We start from the raw sequence: 17,386 nt of genomic DNA on the forward strand, positions 1-17,386 counted from the left end.
TTCAGGTCACTTACACCTACATGGACTATGACCAAATTATACTGGTAGCTGTGGTGCAGTGACTTAAGTGCATGTGTAACTTGGTGGATCTTGGCCTCTGATGGGCAACTGACTGTTATTTTCTCCTCGTTCAGTCTGGTGAGTGGGGCATTAATATATCATGCAATGGAATCTCCAATGACTAAAGTCCTGGCTAGTGCATTTGCTTGCCTTATGGTCTTGATAGTTGAGTCACCATAGGATGTGGCTGTTTGTGCGGGGTTAGGTGTTGCTGTGGTGTTTTTTGGGTTTGCTGAGGATAATTTTGGCAGATGGAATGTATAGGAGGTCTTTGGGGTTTGGGAAGTTTGTGTTTAAGTGCCTCAGCAGATGTAGACAATGTGTGGTGTGCATATTATGTGTTCTGGGTGTAGCGTATGTTTCTGACAACCAGATTGTTATGAGTGTTGATATGTGAGAGTATTGCCGCCAGAGACATTATGTATATAAATCTCTTGCATAATGTATTTGTTTCTTTGAGAATTAAATGATTGTCAGTGAACATTAGACAATTGTTACATTGTCATAATATTCCAATATCCATCAAACTGGCTGTGGAGAAATTGAGAAAGCGCATATCCATAATATCATGTCCTTTGTTGGATGAGCTACAGGGGTGCAGTGCATGGGGATTAATAGTGGGCCTACTAAGGGTGTTTTTGGGTTTCGAGTCTAGACTTGGCTATATAATATTAAATTCAAGGGGGTCGTACTCATCAACACACAGACTAGATGTAGTGTACTACTCAATGCACAAAGTGATTGCATTGCAGGTGGTTTTATAGGTAAAATTTGGTTTCATAGGCACGTGCTGGGCTAGCTGCCCTTGCAGGCTATTTTATGCCTAGTCAGTTTCCATTCACAGGTGAGACTCAAACCCTGTACCTTGTGTCTATAAGGTAAACACTTTAACAATTATGCCAAACCTCAGTCCTAGATTTCTAGTAGTTCTAGTTGGCACTACTAACCACCACTGTACAATAAGCAGCGCTGAAATGCGCCTAATTAATACAGGCCTTTAAACAACATGAAACTAACTTCTAAGCCATCTGGCCAATAAAATTACTATGCTTACAGCTTGCTTATGTGTTTCTCAGCTCAGATAGACCAGGCTACCACCTGCTGCCACTAGATGGAATATCCCAGTCCTTTTGATGTAAAACACAAAAAGGATTGCTTGAAAGTAGAATGCTACCAAAAAACAACTTAAACTACCTGGACAAGGCAATTGACAGTACTGGGAACCTTTAACATACGTACAAAAATCAGCAAATAAAGCAGTAGCACCCTGAAACAATTACGTGAAATGCAAAACAATAGTATGAATTTCTTATCTGTCAAAGGTGGAGTAGGATTAATTCAGAACCTTCTCAGAGTGTATTGAGGGTACTGAGCAAATGGCAGCTTTGGGAAAAAGTGCAGGAGACAATTTGTGGTAAGGGAATTTTACTCAAGAGCAATACTGGCTTGCTGGGTGGGCACTCAGTATCATGAATCTATGGAAAACAGTGGGTGGGAAAAGTACTTAAATAGCTTACACAACTGACAATGGGGTTGGAAGCGGGAGACACAGCCTTTTATGGAAAAATTCAAGCTGCAAGTTACAGAGATACTCAGTTGCTAGATTTCTCTGTTTATATATGTAAGGAGGAAGTGCTCCCACACCAAACCTCAATGGCCACACCAAATTCCAGGGACAGTGATATATAGCATTAAGAAAGCAACAGTAATCAATCAGTAAGATCAGTTAAAAAAAAAAACTTCTAACTTGGCCCCCAGGTCTGGAATCACAGTCTCACTCTCACTGCAGCTGTCTTTGACCCTGAGGACTATTTGCTTCTTTTAACAAAGGAGATAAATTGAAAGAAACAAAATATTTACTTATGAAAAGCCAAGTAATTTACTTACAAGCCAGAGATTAACCAAGTGCAATATAGTTCTTCCTCTTCTGGAGTAGTTCTTACTTTTCTGGAGTGTCAATGCTACCTCTTCCTGTAATGTCTACTAAGTACTAATAATTTTGTACTGACATTCTTTTTCCTTCTCTTCTCTTCTGACTCCTCTTCTTTGGTCTTACTTCCTAGCATCTGCCTGTTCTCCATTTCCAAAACTAACTGCTTTATACAATGTTCCCCTCTTCCTATCCTCATGCTGACCTTCCTTCTAAATCTCCTTCTAATATACCAGAAACTTTTTTCAGTCCCTGTTTTTATCATTTGTTATTTCTTGACCTGTCTATTAGTGTTCTGTCATGCAGTGCTTTCTCTAACTTAATTTCTTCACAATCAGTTTCCCAACTTCATTCCCTTCCACTTAATGAAAATTCTTCACCTTTTTATCTCCTGTCTGTATGTCCCTTTTTGTATCAATATGTTTTGATATCATTACACACGTAACATGGTATGTGACGTAATTTACTATTCTGTTTCTTCCATCCACTTTTCCTCCTACCAGTCACTTTCTTTGCTTGTCTTTATCAAAATATCTCGTGTTTAATTCTGCTTTTATAGTCCTTTGTCATAATCCCCCCCAACAGATACATTTGCTTACTCATTGCAGCCTTGATGCCATCCCACCAAACTAATCTGTCACCACTGTCCTTCACATTTTTTTTCGTCAGTAATTGTTCTTGAAATATGTCCTGACCATGTAGCTTTCTCTACTTTCATTTCTTCCTACTTTGTTCTTTCACCTTTTCCTCCCTCTTCTAGCTTGGTTACTTATGTGCAGAGAAGTATTTAGGGTGGGTTAAAGGGACAGCTGTTCTGTGGGCAAAGTGGTGTTAGGTAGCACAATTGGGAGATGGCATTTGGTCGATGGTGAAGTATTGACATTTAGCACATTTAGCACTTCTTGTGTGATATCAGCTGTAGAAAACCACTTGCTACAAATGCAGCAAGCAGTTTTCTACCGTATACAAAGGGAAACTACTTTTTTATCTTCTGAATTTAAAGTTGAGAGGATCTCTAGGTCAGGGGACAGCCCAGGGTGCCAGAATTGTCAGCTATGGATCTGCTTATGTGTAATCATATAAACTTCACTGTCTTGTTTCTGTCCCCATCACTATATCCCATTCTTAAAAACGTCTGTCTGACTTTCTTGTTCTTCCTTTTCCATAGTATGTTATATCACTTTGGAGTAGTGATCTTGACATACATACCATTCCTAATTCTGTCCACAAACATATAATTAATTTACACTGCTTGTTACTGAAGTCTGTCTCACACACCCAATAAGATTCTGTTTGAAGCACTGTCATAAAATACTCCCTTATGACCCTTGATTTTACTTTTTTTTGACAGAATTCCAGGTTTTTATGAAAAAGTATCTAAGGTCACTAGACAATATTTTTGTGACTGTAACATGCCAGAAGAAACTAGGGTGAAGAAATACATAATTTTCGTATGCTGAGATCATGTTTGCAGCTTGCTGCCATTGCCAAGGAAGATGCACCCCTAGCCTCTTGATATGATCCAGCCACACTTGATATAGGACAGGTCCTTCATGTACTGCACTGGAGGCTTGTTAGCTGTCTACTAATGTAAATAAAATCCGTCTATAGTTCATGTAGTAAGTACCATATTGTTAGCAAGTTGGTTATTGACTACAAAAGAAGAAAGCAAAGCCAAATCCCACTTTCAGGCATTTGAAGTACTTTGGCTGCTTTATAGCCCAACAACACATTCTTCAGGTGTGGTTAAAGTTGCCTGATGGTTGCACGCCTCCCCACACCCATTGCATGTTTTACTGTAAATAACAAACTTTGTATTTGTTCTTTCTAATTTCTTTTGAGCTAAAGCATTACTTTCAGTGTACCGCTTGGTATCACTGAGAAGAAACCATTACTCTATTTAGTAACAAACCTGTTCAGTTGCATTTTAATCCTGTGGAAGTTCCTCCACCCGATTGTTCAGAAATGTCACAAATCTTAATCTTTTATACCTGTGTTCATATAGCTTATAATGTTGTAGCTGCTAAGAAGCTGTGAAGTCTGTTCTTAATAAACCTGTTCAGTTGCATTTTAAGCCTGAGAAAAGCTGACCCACCTGACTCCTGGTCCCTGCAGTGTGTAATGCTATAGTTACCAGTATCATTAGTATGTTGCTTTCACCTGTACAAACTAATGTATCTCCTTTTATACATGTACCTCTGTTTTTTATGTTGCATTCATATATGTATGTATGTTGCTCTCAGTGCTACTAGTATTAGTTATCTGAATGGAGGGGAAGGACAGGAAAAAAAGATGGGAGAGCAAGTACCACAGTAATTGTTTAAAAATATTTAGCATCTTTCTACCTGTTCCTCCCTCTGTGTCATTCTACACCTGTTTTTCTCTCTGGCCTTCTAAGCACTACAGTTCAAATATATAAACTGGGAATGAAACTCTTAACTTGCATTTGCTTAATCTTGTGCCCTGTGTTAGTAGTTCTTAACTGTATTTCTGTCCATCTATGCATTGTATTGAACCTTTGGAAGAGGGCTGCAGAGTGGTTTCACTAAAGTCTGTTGTATGTGTGACGCTCCTGCACTGGCCCAGTAATCAAGGAGCCTCAGTCCTCACCACTGGCAGCAGTGAGGGACATACACAATGGGAGAATGACAAGTACACACACAGTAAAGTACAATTTGCCTTAAGACAGTCAGTGATCACAGTCAGTCTGAGGCTGGATTCTGCCTCTTCCTCCAGATCCCCAATAAGACTCCCCACTGGCACAGCTATAGGGCTAACATCTCGGCTGAGTGGTCAATCCAAAACCTCCAGCACCCTCTCCATCCAACCAGTGCTTCGTGTCCCTACACACACACACACACACACACACACACACACACACACACACACACTTTAAAATTTGATTTATATACAAACACAGACATTCCTAGGGAAGACTGGCACAGGCTTACTAGCTATTCCCCCTTCTGCCCAGACTACAATGTCATTATCACTGCCACGCCACCAACCAACTCTTTATCAGCTACTCTAGGGCCCTTGGCAAAGGGTGTCCAATCCTACTTTGTAATGTTACTATTAATCCAAATGGTAGTTTTGACCAAGCAAGGCTAATTAGGAATGGCCTGTATGGTGTCACCAAATGCATATGCAAGTACTTTAAGAGCTTAAATATGCCTCACAAATATCAACTACAAAGACAGGTTTAAATATATTTAATAATAAAAGAACAAGACAATACTCTGAAAATAAACACAGTTACTTCGGAGTTCAGAATCACAGGAAATATTTTAAAACAATATTGCAGGACAGTCTCAAATACAGACATCTAAACTAATCTTTACTATATTCATATATATATATATATATATATATATATATATATATATATATATATATCTAAAAGAGATGCTATGCCTAAATCTTACCTACAGAGCAAGCAAATACAGATGTTGATGAATGGATGTTTCAAGGTCAAAGACAAAATACAAAATGCACAGTCTCTCTCTGAGAGAGTTCTTAAATCAATATCATATTTTACTGCTGGGTTATCCTGGATGACATCACTGTTTGTCACCTGCCTTCAGTTCCCAGGCTAAGCAGGAACTTGAACAGAATTTTAACATCCCTGTGTGAGAAATACATATCTCTCAGTACAGTTGCTAGAAAGTCATAAAGCAATAAAACACTTTACATTTTAAACCTAGTAATTACTTCTTTCCAAGACAATAGAAAAAACTTCTAGCTCTAGACATCCTGTCTTCTTGCTGCATTGAAACTAACTTTGATAGCACATCTAAAGCACTTAATTTCAATTTATTTTCTTGAAGTTTTGTAAGTTAATCTTCTATGTTTCAGCAGGTTATGCTGTGGTTACATTCTTGAAGCTCAGTACATAACATCCAGTTCTGTATAAGTCATATGAATATTCACAAGTGACATAGACTTATTTATAATATTCTAGATAGCTGGGCTGGCAGTGTCACAGACTGAAATAAAAACAAAAGTACAAATTTTCTATAGCCCCCATGACCCCTGCACCAGTGTTCATAACAATCAGTCCTATGGTTATGCATTTCCGGGGTATGAGTTATCTTTGCCTGAATTCCCTAGAAGATGTCAAAGTTTGATCATTTCATTGAAAACCACAAGTCATACGGGCATTTTGTGGCCCCTTGACTTGCATCCTCAGTGAAATGCACACATATCACTCTGTTTAAAAGTATTGTCTTTCTTTGGCTCTGCTGTATCTTCCTTTGGCTGATTGTCATTTTCTTCCTATTCTATGTTATCCCATATTGCAGTCTAAATGACTACTGCTGACTTCCTCCCTTTCAGTATCATGTTCTTTGCTTGTTTTTTTCTACCACACTAATTTAGCCACTTAGTTCATAGGTAGTTCAGGAGACCATTATGGTGTTTCGTCCAATTTCCCAATTGCCCCAAAGTACTGTCTGCTTAAGTGACTTGCTCAAGATCACACAGTAGGCAAATCCGGATGGAAATATTCAAACATTGTACCCTTGACACAGGAAATAGCTCATTAACAGGTCAGAGATTTAGTTCTATGCTCTAACTGCCAGACTTACGTGGACTGTGTTATGATTTGAACATGCAGCCCTCTGATCTACTAGTCATATAATTGTTGCGTCATTATGAAATAGTTCTCTTCTGCATTTTTTAACCTTCAGGCTGTCAGTCACACTACCTTTGCTGCACATTTGCTATAGACACATATTCTGTGGAGAAGGATAATATAACTGTGGTTCAGTGCAGCAGCTTTTAGTTATTGTGTCTGTTGCTCAAGCAACGCAGTCAGTTAGTCTACAGCTAGTATGCGCAAACACATTTATGTGCACATGTAGTATATAGCTCATATAAAACGTTCCTTTTCTTTCAAGTTTCATCTTAGGCTAAGACAACATACAAGTTTGAGAAGAGATAATTATTTAGTAATAGATGTTACTTTTCAAATGCACATACTGGCTAGCTAGTGTTGGCATGATTGTTTCTGAATCAACATCTTTGCACCTTTTACCTCCATCATTTGTCACATTATTATTATGTACAATTCCTATATTTTTGACAGCTTTAACATATAGCTTAGCCGTATCACTTATCAGTGCTTATGTACTGACAGCAGTGATTTTCCATATTCATTTTAATAGCATTTCTGCTATTTCATGTTTTTACTTAATATGTACTATGAGCATTACAATAGGCATGAATAAGAAAACAGGAAATGAATCTGACAAAACAAACAACTGTGACACTGCCATGAATTAGCAGATAGACCAATGGAGAAAGAGTATGTTGGATAATACAGTAAAGGTCATAATAAGAAAGTAAAGCATAGTACAAAAAGAATTGCACAGAGAAATTGATATTGGTTGTAATAGTCTTTGCCCGAGTATTGCTTAACACCATTGCAGCAAAATGTTATCCCCCCATACCCATCTTGTCCTGTGACCCAAGCCACATGTTCCTTTCAAAATGGAAAACAGTTAATTGTAAATCTTTCCGGTACAGTTGATAGAATTTAAACTTGTTGACAATTAATAATAAATTGTCAATTCTTGTGCCCATTTATCAAGTTTGATTATAATGGCAGATTATTCTCATGATTTCTGTTATGATAGGAGTCTAAGTAGCACACATAAACAATAGAAGAGGTCTAACCTGCATGAGGTCTGTACTGCACTTGATTTCTGCTGGACTTCTCTGTACCACATGACATGCAAATTACTGTAGCTAGCTTATTAGCTTTAAATGTGTGTGCCCACATGACATGCAAATTACTGTAGCTAGCGTATTAGCTTTAAATGTATATGCCCACATATTTGTCATTCCACTTTTAAAAAGCTATATAACATCTATGGGCAGCATGTTTTGTACTATACAGATTGCTTTAAAATTAGTCTTAACACTATGTACAAGGCATGCCATAAGCAATTTATATCAAATATGAAACTTTCTTAGATAATATTAGGGCGGATAAAGTACAAATGAGTTGACAGAAAATCCGGGCAAAGGGTGTTTGGTGGTCATAAAAAGTCTAATATACAAAAATGAACTGTATTGACTGTTTATTGACTGTGTTGACAGTGCATGCCTTTTCCATATGATGCGGCTTGTCTAAGGACCTGTTAAGTACTAGGTCAAAAAGTGAAAATTAAACAAATAAACAAGCAAATGGATTGATAGGTAGATAATCAAATAAACTCCCTCGATAGGAGAGAGTTGATTATCCCAACTAATTGGGACCTAGGGTAGTTCAGATAATCAAACTGTTTGGATAAGCAAACAAATAATTGAACTGGATAAAACATTTCTAAAATCTTGTTTTTTCTACATGCAGGAATACACCTTTAAACTATTCAGCAATTTCAGTGGACAGAAAAGAGTATTTTTCACACACGAGCTGGCTACAAGCTCAAACATGCTCAAGCAAATACGTATAATGTTTGCATATTCAAACTTTTCGTGTAGGAAAAACCATAAACTTTGGAAGGCTGGTTCAAATAATTGACATTTCGGATAATTGACGTTTGCATAATCGACTCTTTACTGTACTTACTTCTAACGTCCTTCTCCACTACTCAGGCCTAAAGAATGCTCACTCTTATTCATCTCCTCTCCTTACTTTCGTACTTCTAACTCCAGGTTTAGTCCCTTCTACTCTAGCATTTATTTCTTCATCCTCTCCCTTCTGTTTCCCTCTGTAAGTAGTAGTTATTGTAAATACTCCATCATTTATAGAAATATTCTGATACCAGGCATCTGCAGATGATGTCTTACTAGTGTGTGTTTTGCTTTTCACTGTAATGTAACCTTTATTATGGTAATTATTTCTCATATTGTACATGCTAAAGTACATATCAATTTATTTTTGTTATTCTCTCTTCCTGTATCTTTCTGGACCAAACCTGAAAATAGTCACGCAGGATCAGTGCCCTACTGTAGTTAACAAATGTAAGCTAATCAAACAAACAAAATAACTAAATTCTTCCTGATTTGCTGAGGTAGAGTTCTAGAGTCTGAAGGTCACCTGCATTATGTTGTAAATGTTTGAAACTCTTAAGTGTTGTCTGTGTAGATTTTTGAATATTCAGTAGCACATACAGTGCCACATTACCTACTTGTAGAAAATCCTTACAAAAGAAATGTTAACTTTTACTGGGTGATTAAACCCCATTTATCTCTTAGAGCTGCATTAATAATGAGATACACCATTACCTTTTCTTCATAACACCATGTCTGTTAAACCATTGCAGGCACATTTTTATAATTTGTTTGCTGGGTAATCAATACTTTTCAGTAGTGACTTGGAATACTTTCGATATAAGTGACTTTCTGAGAGTCAGACAGCAGGCAAGTGAACTTTGAGGGATTACAGCTCAGGCATGTCAAATACTATCCTTTCCTTTCTGGGAGAAGATAGAAACCTGCTAGCAGTGCAGAGAGCATACTGTGAACAAGCACCAACACTTCACTCAGCTCGATGAAGAAATAAATATAAAAAGCTGTTCTTATTCACTTTAATACCAAAACTAAATAAAATTAAGCGCTTTTCATTTGGGAAATATCCAAACTTCTTCAGATGTAGAGCAAGAACAAAAACAGCCAGCCCAGCAAAAATCCACTCTATATCATGAAGAGTTAATTGATTAATTGCCTACAAGTGGATCACAGCACTCATTTAAAATTACACTTCACAGCTGCATTGTTTTGCTAACAAGACCAAAATGAACCTAAAGAAGTTGATGGAAACTACCATAAAACCATCCAACAGGCACGTAGGAATGTATAGGTGTGACGCATGCAAATATCGTATTTATATTAAAACAGGTAAAACATTTTGAGTAAGGAACCACAATTTTTATACTAAGGGCAAGTTCAATTGTAATTCCAGGTCAGTGGTATACCTTGCACAGTGCAATACCTGTCCGGCTTTCTATGTCGGTAAGACCGATCGTAGATTGCATGACAGGATTTACGAGCACATCTATGCTATTAGTAAACAAAAAATAGATAATGCTCTAGCTAGGCACTGTAAATATAACCACAGCCATGGTTTTAAATTTAGAGTCATAACACAGGTAGCTGCACATGAAAATGTGAGGTATTTAGATAGTAACATTGTTAAGTTACACCTCGAAGAACATGAATTGAAATGGCAGTTGTTACTAAACTCCTGTGCCCCCCTCCCCAGGTATCAATGAAATTTATTCTTTAGCAAGTATATTAAAATTAAAAAGCTTGCTTAGGTAAAAATGTTTTAGGTAATTTCCTAGGTATTTTCACATGCTATTCGGTTGGATGGTTGGGTATTTATTTTATTGACAAAGTATTAATATGAAATAATGAAGTCATGAAGTAACAAAAAAATTTATATTATGCTTTTATATACCTTGTTTTGTATAGATTATATTTTCATAATACTGCATATTAATTAGGTTAGGGATGGGTGTTAGATTTTATTACATATGCACATCTATTTATATTTATTCTTAGCAAAAGTAATAATTTCTATTGTGTCATGATGTCTGTAAAGTCTTGAAGTTTTTAGGTTCATTTTGGTCTTGTTAGCAAAACAATGCAGCTGTGAAGTGTAATTTTAAATGAGTGCTGTGATCCACTTGTAGGCAATTAATCAATTAACTCTTCATGATATAGAGTAGATTTTTGCTGGGCTGACTGTTTTTGTTCTTGCTCTACATCTGAAGAAGTTTGGATATTTCCCAAACAAAAAGCTCTTAATTTTATTTTGTTTTGGTATTAAAGTGAATAAGAACGGCTTTTTATATTTATTTCTTCATTGAGCTGAGTGAAGTGTTGGTCTTGTTCAGTGTGTTCTTTTCTTCAGTTTTTCGTTTGTCAGTTCATTTTTTACTTTAAGTGCAGAGTGCATGCCATGTTCTCACTGGTGTTTGTGTTTGTAATTACAGGAAAAGTGCTTTATTTGCTGGACATTGATGCAGCCCATCTACTGTCCTCCCTCAAGTGCTGCAATAACCTGCAACACAGTGGTTCAGATCTGTTTTTACAGGATAGTACTAAGAAATGAGTTACACCGATTTATGGATGGAAGAAACAAGCATAAAGTGGTCTTAGAAAGTCACAAATTTAAAAGAAGAGCATTAATAGCCTGGTTGGGTGTTGTAGCCTGGTTGGGTGTCGCACACTGCAAGTACGTTTCTTTTCTTTTTTATTGCACAGGGGCAGCTGTTGCTTTTGGACCAAGTGTATTGGAATTCTTGGGCTTTACAAAGTCTGGGATCACAGCTAAAAGTGTTGCATCTCATTTGATGAAATGGACTGCTACTATGTCTGGAGGAGGCGTACCAGCTGGTGGATCAGTAGCTAAACTGCAGAGCCTTGGTAAGTCAAGTAGAGACCTGGTAAATAAAATGCATTAATTTACTATTTCTGCAAGCATGCTGGATGTTTAGTAATAGTAAAGGTGGGTGAGCCAGGCTTGAGCTTGAGAGTAAATTTGACTTTGTCTAATGGTCTACCAAGGAGAATTGCCAGAAACGAGAGAAAGAGACAGACAATCCTTTCCCATTACCTTTTGAGACTGGAGTTGTAAGCTGAGAGAGCTCTTCACTCTTCATAAAGTATGGTCTCTGATGTTTAAGTATTGACTGGCTGCAGTTTCAGTGGGAACATTATCACTGAGCTGTTTTTTTTTTTTTTGCTATGTGTGTTCAATAAACTTCAGATTGGACCTGCAGGCTGTGATTGCTTTCTGTTAGGTCCAGTCTGAAAATGACAGTTTGCTACTGGTTAAGGAGCCAGTTGGGGTGGTCCATAGTGCTGACAGGAAAGCAATTTAAACTACCAGACTCCTGCTAGAAATTTCTACTTTCTGGATCTTTTCTTTTGTGTTTGAATGGGGAACTTCTTTTCCTTAAAAGATCTGTAGTATGTCTGGAGATAGTATTCCTGGTAGCCAGTGGGAGACGATTGTTTACCTGAGGAGCATGTAGGAATAGCCTGAGGAGTTGGACTCTTAGCTGAGCAACATAAAATGGAACCTTTTTACATTTGCATTTGCTTGGACCCTGTTGAAGAGCAGCAGGCATACACTTTCTTTTTATGCTTTCTGGAAGGACAGCCTACAGGTAAGTAGCATCTGCTTATAAAGGCCTGCAGTTTATGTTAGTAGCAGGAAGAGAATTGGATAAGTTTCAGGCTGAGCTATATTTTTTTAAAACAGGAAAGTGGACTGGCTGTAGGTTTACTTCAAGTGATCGAAGTTTCAGAACATCGATCATCACATCGTTGAAGACTAGATGATCAAAGTTCTGAAACACTGAAAGTTCTGAATGCAGAATGCCAAACAGCGCAGAATGGGAAATTTACTGATCTGATGTTAATCTTTGTTCATTCCTTACTGATGGGTTATCAGTTCCGTACTCGGAACAGAGCTGACCAATATCAAGCTCGCATCAGCCAAAAACTCTTGAGCCAAGGTCCTACCCAGAATGCTCTGCTCCTTGTTACCTCAGATCTCGTTTGCCACGTTGCTGTAATGCTGTGTCAAGCCACTCTCTCAGCTGTCTAAGTTTTGAAAGTTTATATATTGTTATTACTCTAAATTTTTCTCAAAAGCTTATTCTAATATTTTCCTACCATATCGCACACTTTAGACTCTCTCCATTTAGTCTTTTCCCTTTATTGCCCTCTTTTCTTACCTTGTGGTAATTCTCCATTACCCTCATTGGTAATCCTTCTTTTTCTCTTTTTACTCTTTTGTTGGGTAGCCCTTATTCTTCCTTTTGGTACTGTGCTTCTCCACACCAGTTATGTCGGATAAGAAAAGTAGCGTTGGTTTCAAGCAGTGCAAGGATTGCGGCCGTACGTTACCGCTTTCTGATGGCCATGTCTTATGTGTCTACTTGACTGTGGATCCTCCGTGTGGGATTTGTAAAAATTTCTCTACCAGGACTCTCAATGAGAGGAAGAATAAGTCAATTTTGAAAGGTCTCCTGAAGTCTCCTTTTTGTGAGGCTATTCCTGGGTCTGAGGGCTCACCCCCTCCTGTTAAACCCCCGCAAGAGGCGTTCTTCCTCTTCTTCATCTAAGTCACTCCCTTCTCCCTCTGGAGATCATAGGGAGTCGACTCACAAGAAGGTGAAATTGACTACTACTCCGGTGCTGCCCCCTGTGACCATGTCGGCTCCAGGCTCGGCACAGCCCCAAATGATTCTGACTATAGCCATGTCTCCTTTATCGATAACAGCACTGGAGATCCCAGTGCAGACAACTATGGTTCCGACAGTTCTGTCACAACCCTTAACGGCACCTTCAGTACAGGTTCAGTCCCCTTCGGCACCATTGGTACAGTCTCCTTCGGCTCCAAGTATGACTCTTCAGTACTCTACGGCGCAGACATTTTCGGCACCAACATGTGCTTCAGTGCAGTCCTTCTCGGCACTGTCCTTATTGCCAGTGCAGACACTTTCCACTACGGCATTGTACCCTTCGGGGCAGACCTTTGCCTTTATGATAGAGACACCTTCAACTACTACAGCACTGACATCTTCAGCATAGACTTTTTCCACACTGTTTTCTTCAGTGCAGACTTCCTCAGCTCCAAACTCTGCACCTATTGAATTAGCAAGGACCAAATATTCCCCTTCACTGGATCCTTTTGGTATCATTCAGTAAAGTCTTTTCCTAGAAACTCTGCACCTATTGAATTAGCAAGGACCAAATATTCCCCTTCACTGGATCCTTTTGGTATCATTCAGTAAAGTATTTTCCTAGAAAGGGCAGAATTGCCATCAGCTTTCTCCATGAGGTCAACCAAGAGTCTTTCTGAATAGGATGTGTTGCGGCTTGTTGACCAGTTGCTTGTGGCCAGAGGTCTCTCTTAACTGTCAAAGTCCACATTCCATCATTCAGGTGAATGTATATCTCCTCACACCCCAACATATACTCCTCTTTCGACTTCCACTCAAGTCTCAAAGCCTATTACTCTGACAGCAGCTTCCCTCCCTCCGACTCCAATAGTGGATCTCACTTTTGAACCAGAGTCATCCTTGTGGCCTTCGGTGCACTGGGCATCAGGCTCTTCTCAGGCCAGTGGCTGTGCTGTTGGTGGGGTGGCATTCCTGGCTCCATGCCAATTTTTTATATGGCACCTTCCATGGATGTTCTCTCTTTTATGGTTCATGATCCTCTTGAGACTCCTGGTATGGGGGTGGGCTCATCGGCAGCAGGGTGTGACCCCGGTTCCGAGGTTGTTGTGCTCTGTTCCGGCCTCCCATCCCTCCTTGGACAGCCCTGCCTTCCAGGCCATGGAGAGGGAGCTTGTGTCTGCTGGCAAAGCTTATTTGTTGGAGTCCTCTCCCCCCCTCTGTGCTGCAACTGCCACAACCTTCAACTGCCGGACACCGGTCACAAGAGCATCAGGTTTCTTCTTCTCAGGAGACCCCCTATTTGCAATCTTCCTGAGAACTTCCCACTGAGGAAGTACCCCGGAAAGCATCATGTAAGAGGAAGCACACAGTCTCCACTGAGGAGTCATTGACTGAAGATATGGATTTCGATGATGGGGAAGGGTCCCCACGGTCACCCTCTGATGAGGTGTCCTTTGGTGACATCCTTGAGATCCTTAGACAGAGGGGATGACTGGAAGCCCTCTAATCCTTCATCTGAGGAATCCGTATTCCTGCAAGCTTTTCGTGCCCAGCCCCCTATCTCCTGGGTCACCCCGCCTGCCGATGAGCTCGTCCAGCTCATAATGCAGTGCTCATGGAAGGCTCCTGACACCATGGAAGAGATACCTAAGAGATCAGATAAAATATTATTGCCCCCAGCTGAGCATCCCCATTGGTCACGAGGTCTTCCAGTAGATGCTATGGTAGTGGCAGCTGCTACTAAGAAGGATTTGGCAGAAGAGGGCCAAACTGTCCATCCATCCAACAAGGAGTCCCGGGCGATTGACAGATTAAGGAAGCATGTGTTTGCTTCATCGATCTTCGCCGTAAGGTCTTTGAATTATTTGGCACATTTTACCAGGCTTCAGCAAGATCGTATCAACCAGCTCTCTGAAACCTTGGCAGGAGCTGTTTCTGACAAAGTCTGTGATAATGTGGCTTCTCATATAGCCACCCTAGAGTCCATTTCCAACTCTTCCATGTGTCTTATTTCTCACGCAGTGGAAGGGACGGTTAGAGCGGCAGACGCAGGTATAGTCACCAAATAACATGCTTTCATGCACCTTTGTGATTTTGCGGACTCCTTTAAGGCTTCCATCATGAATGCCCCCATACAGGATGCTTCTTTGTTTGGCCCTAAAGTCAAGGATACGCTGGCAAGGTGCGAACAAGATGGCCAGACCCTGACTGCCATTGGTGTCAGATACTCCATTCCTCAGCAATTCTACTTCAGAAATCAGAGGAGCGGAAAGATCTGGCACAACAAATTATAGGGTTCTTTCCGGGATGCACATGCCGAGTTCTCCCCTAGAGGCAGAGGGGGAAACTCCAATGGAAGATGCCCCTTTCGAGGCAGAGGAGGTCCGCAAAACCGGGGTTCCAGAGATTCTTACTCTGGCCAACCCTATCAGTGCTCCTGAAGCGTTGCTCGACTGCTCACCTCTGGAAGATGTTGGGGAATAGTTTCTCCTTGTACCCTGCTGCCTGGCAGAAGATAACAACTGACTCTTGGGTACAACAGATTATATCCAGAGGCTATCACATCCCCTTCCATCTTTGCCCAGTCTCATCAAGAGTATTACCCGACGTTCCACCCAGTCAAAGGGAAACAGCAGCACACAAAATCCAAAAGCTGCTACAAAAAAGAGTCATCCAGACGGTCCCCCCAGACCAGATAGGATCCGGTTTTTAATCAAAAAAGACAGGGGACTGGAGACCAAATTCTGGATCTTAGTACACTAAACAAATTTATAAAAACAGAAATTCCTGATGGTCACGGTTCAGTCTATCCTTCCTCTTCTGGAAGAAGATGATTGGATGTGCTGTTTAGATCTTCAAGATGCATATTACCACATAAATATAGTCAAATGCTCAAGAAGATACCTCCACGTCCGTACAGGAGCCAGTCACTACCAGTTTCGAGCCCTGCCCTTCGATCTCTCTACAGCCCCCAGAGTGTTCACAAAATGCATGTCATTGGTTATCGCTCACTTGTGACTTCAAGGATTCCAGGTGTTTCCATATCTAGATGACTGCTTCCTCACCGCCCCCACCAAGCGTCTACTGGAAGAAATCCTGCAGTATACTCTCTTAACAGCTCAAAGCCTGAGAATCACTATAAACTGGGAGAAATCCAACCCAACCCCAACTCAGTCTTTGGAATTTATAGGGGTACTGTTGGACACAAAAAATTGCACAGCATCCCTTCCAGAACACATACTTCAGAGAATAAGACAACAAGTTCAACCGCTGCTCTGTCACCACAAATCCCCAGCTCGATCTATACTCCAGCTATTGGGGTCAATGGCAGCCTCGATTACCATTGTTCCTTTAGCCAGATTCCAAATGAGGCTCCTTCAATGGCTACTTCTCACTCAGTGGTACCTTCTACTACATCCTTTGTCTTTTCAGATAAGTGTAACTCAGAGATGCAAGTAAGATTTACTCTGGCGGACATCTTGAAATCCCCAACAATGGTCTCACCCTTTCAACCCCCATCAACCGATAGCCACAGTAACCACAGATGCCTCCCTGATGGGGTGGGGGGGCTATGTCAGGGAAACTCGTTCCAAGGCACCTGGTCAGAGACAGAGGCCCTTTTGCATATCAATGTCCTGGAACTGAGGGCGATGCTTGTAGCGTTGCAAGCATTTCACTCCATCCTCCCGTCAGGGCCTATTCCAATCCAATAGGACAACATGTCAGTGGTCTGGTACATCAACAAACAAAGGGGCACCAGATCTTACTCGTTATGCCAAGAGGCCTTGCGAATTTGGCAATGGGCAATAACTTACAACCGCTTTCTGATTGCAATGCACATTTCCAGGAGCTCCAACATGATAGCGGACAAATTGAGCAGGTGCATTCTACAGCCTCATAAGTGGATCCTCAATCCTCTGATAGCGGCAAAAATCTTCAACCGCTGGGGCCAGCCTTGCTGCGATCTATTTGCCTCCCCAACGAACTACAAGTGCAGTAACTACTTTACCCTGATTCCCCCACGGGGACAGTCACTAAGGGATGCTCTAGTCCACGCTTGGCCCTCAGGTGTTCTTTATGCTTATCCTCCTCTCCCCCTCATCTCCCAATTTCTAAAGAAACACGACAGTTGAAGAGTAAAGTGATCCTCATTGCTCCATATTGACCTCGACAAATCTGTTTTCCCTTCCTCTGGCCTCACCTGGTAGATCAACCATGGATGCTCAATCCATCCCCAACATTGATCTCC

General features: G+C 40.4%; 1 protein-coding gene across 1 annotated transcript in view; it reads left to right on the forward strand.

The window, feature by feature from the left end:
* LOC122792250 (interferon alpha-inducible protein 6-like) overlaps positions 1-17,386 on the forward strand; it is a 194,918-nt gene that overhangs the window by 111,398 nt on the left and 66,134 nt on the right. Inside the window, exon 4 of the mRNA XM_044060000.1 lies at positions 11,207-11,368. Within this exon, the coding sequence (XP_043915935.1) occupies positions 11,207-11,368 (162 nt within the window). The remainder of the gene's footprint in view (positions 1-11,206; positions 11,369-17,386) is intronic.

Source organism: Protopterus annectens, chromosome 1.part2, assembly GCF_019279795.1.
Source record: "Protopterus annectens isolate FY-2018-M chromosome 1.part2, PAN1.0, whole genome shotgun sequence".
Taxonomy (NCBI): Eukaryota; Metazoa; Chordata; order Ceratodontiformes; family Protopteridae; genus Protopterus; species Protopterus annectens.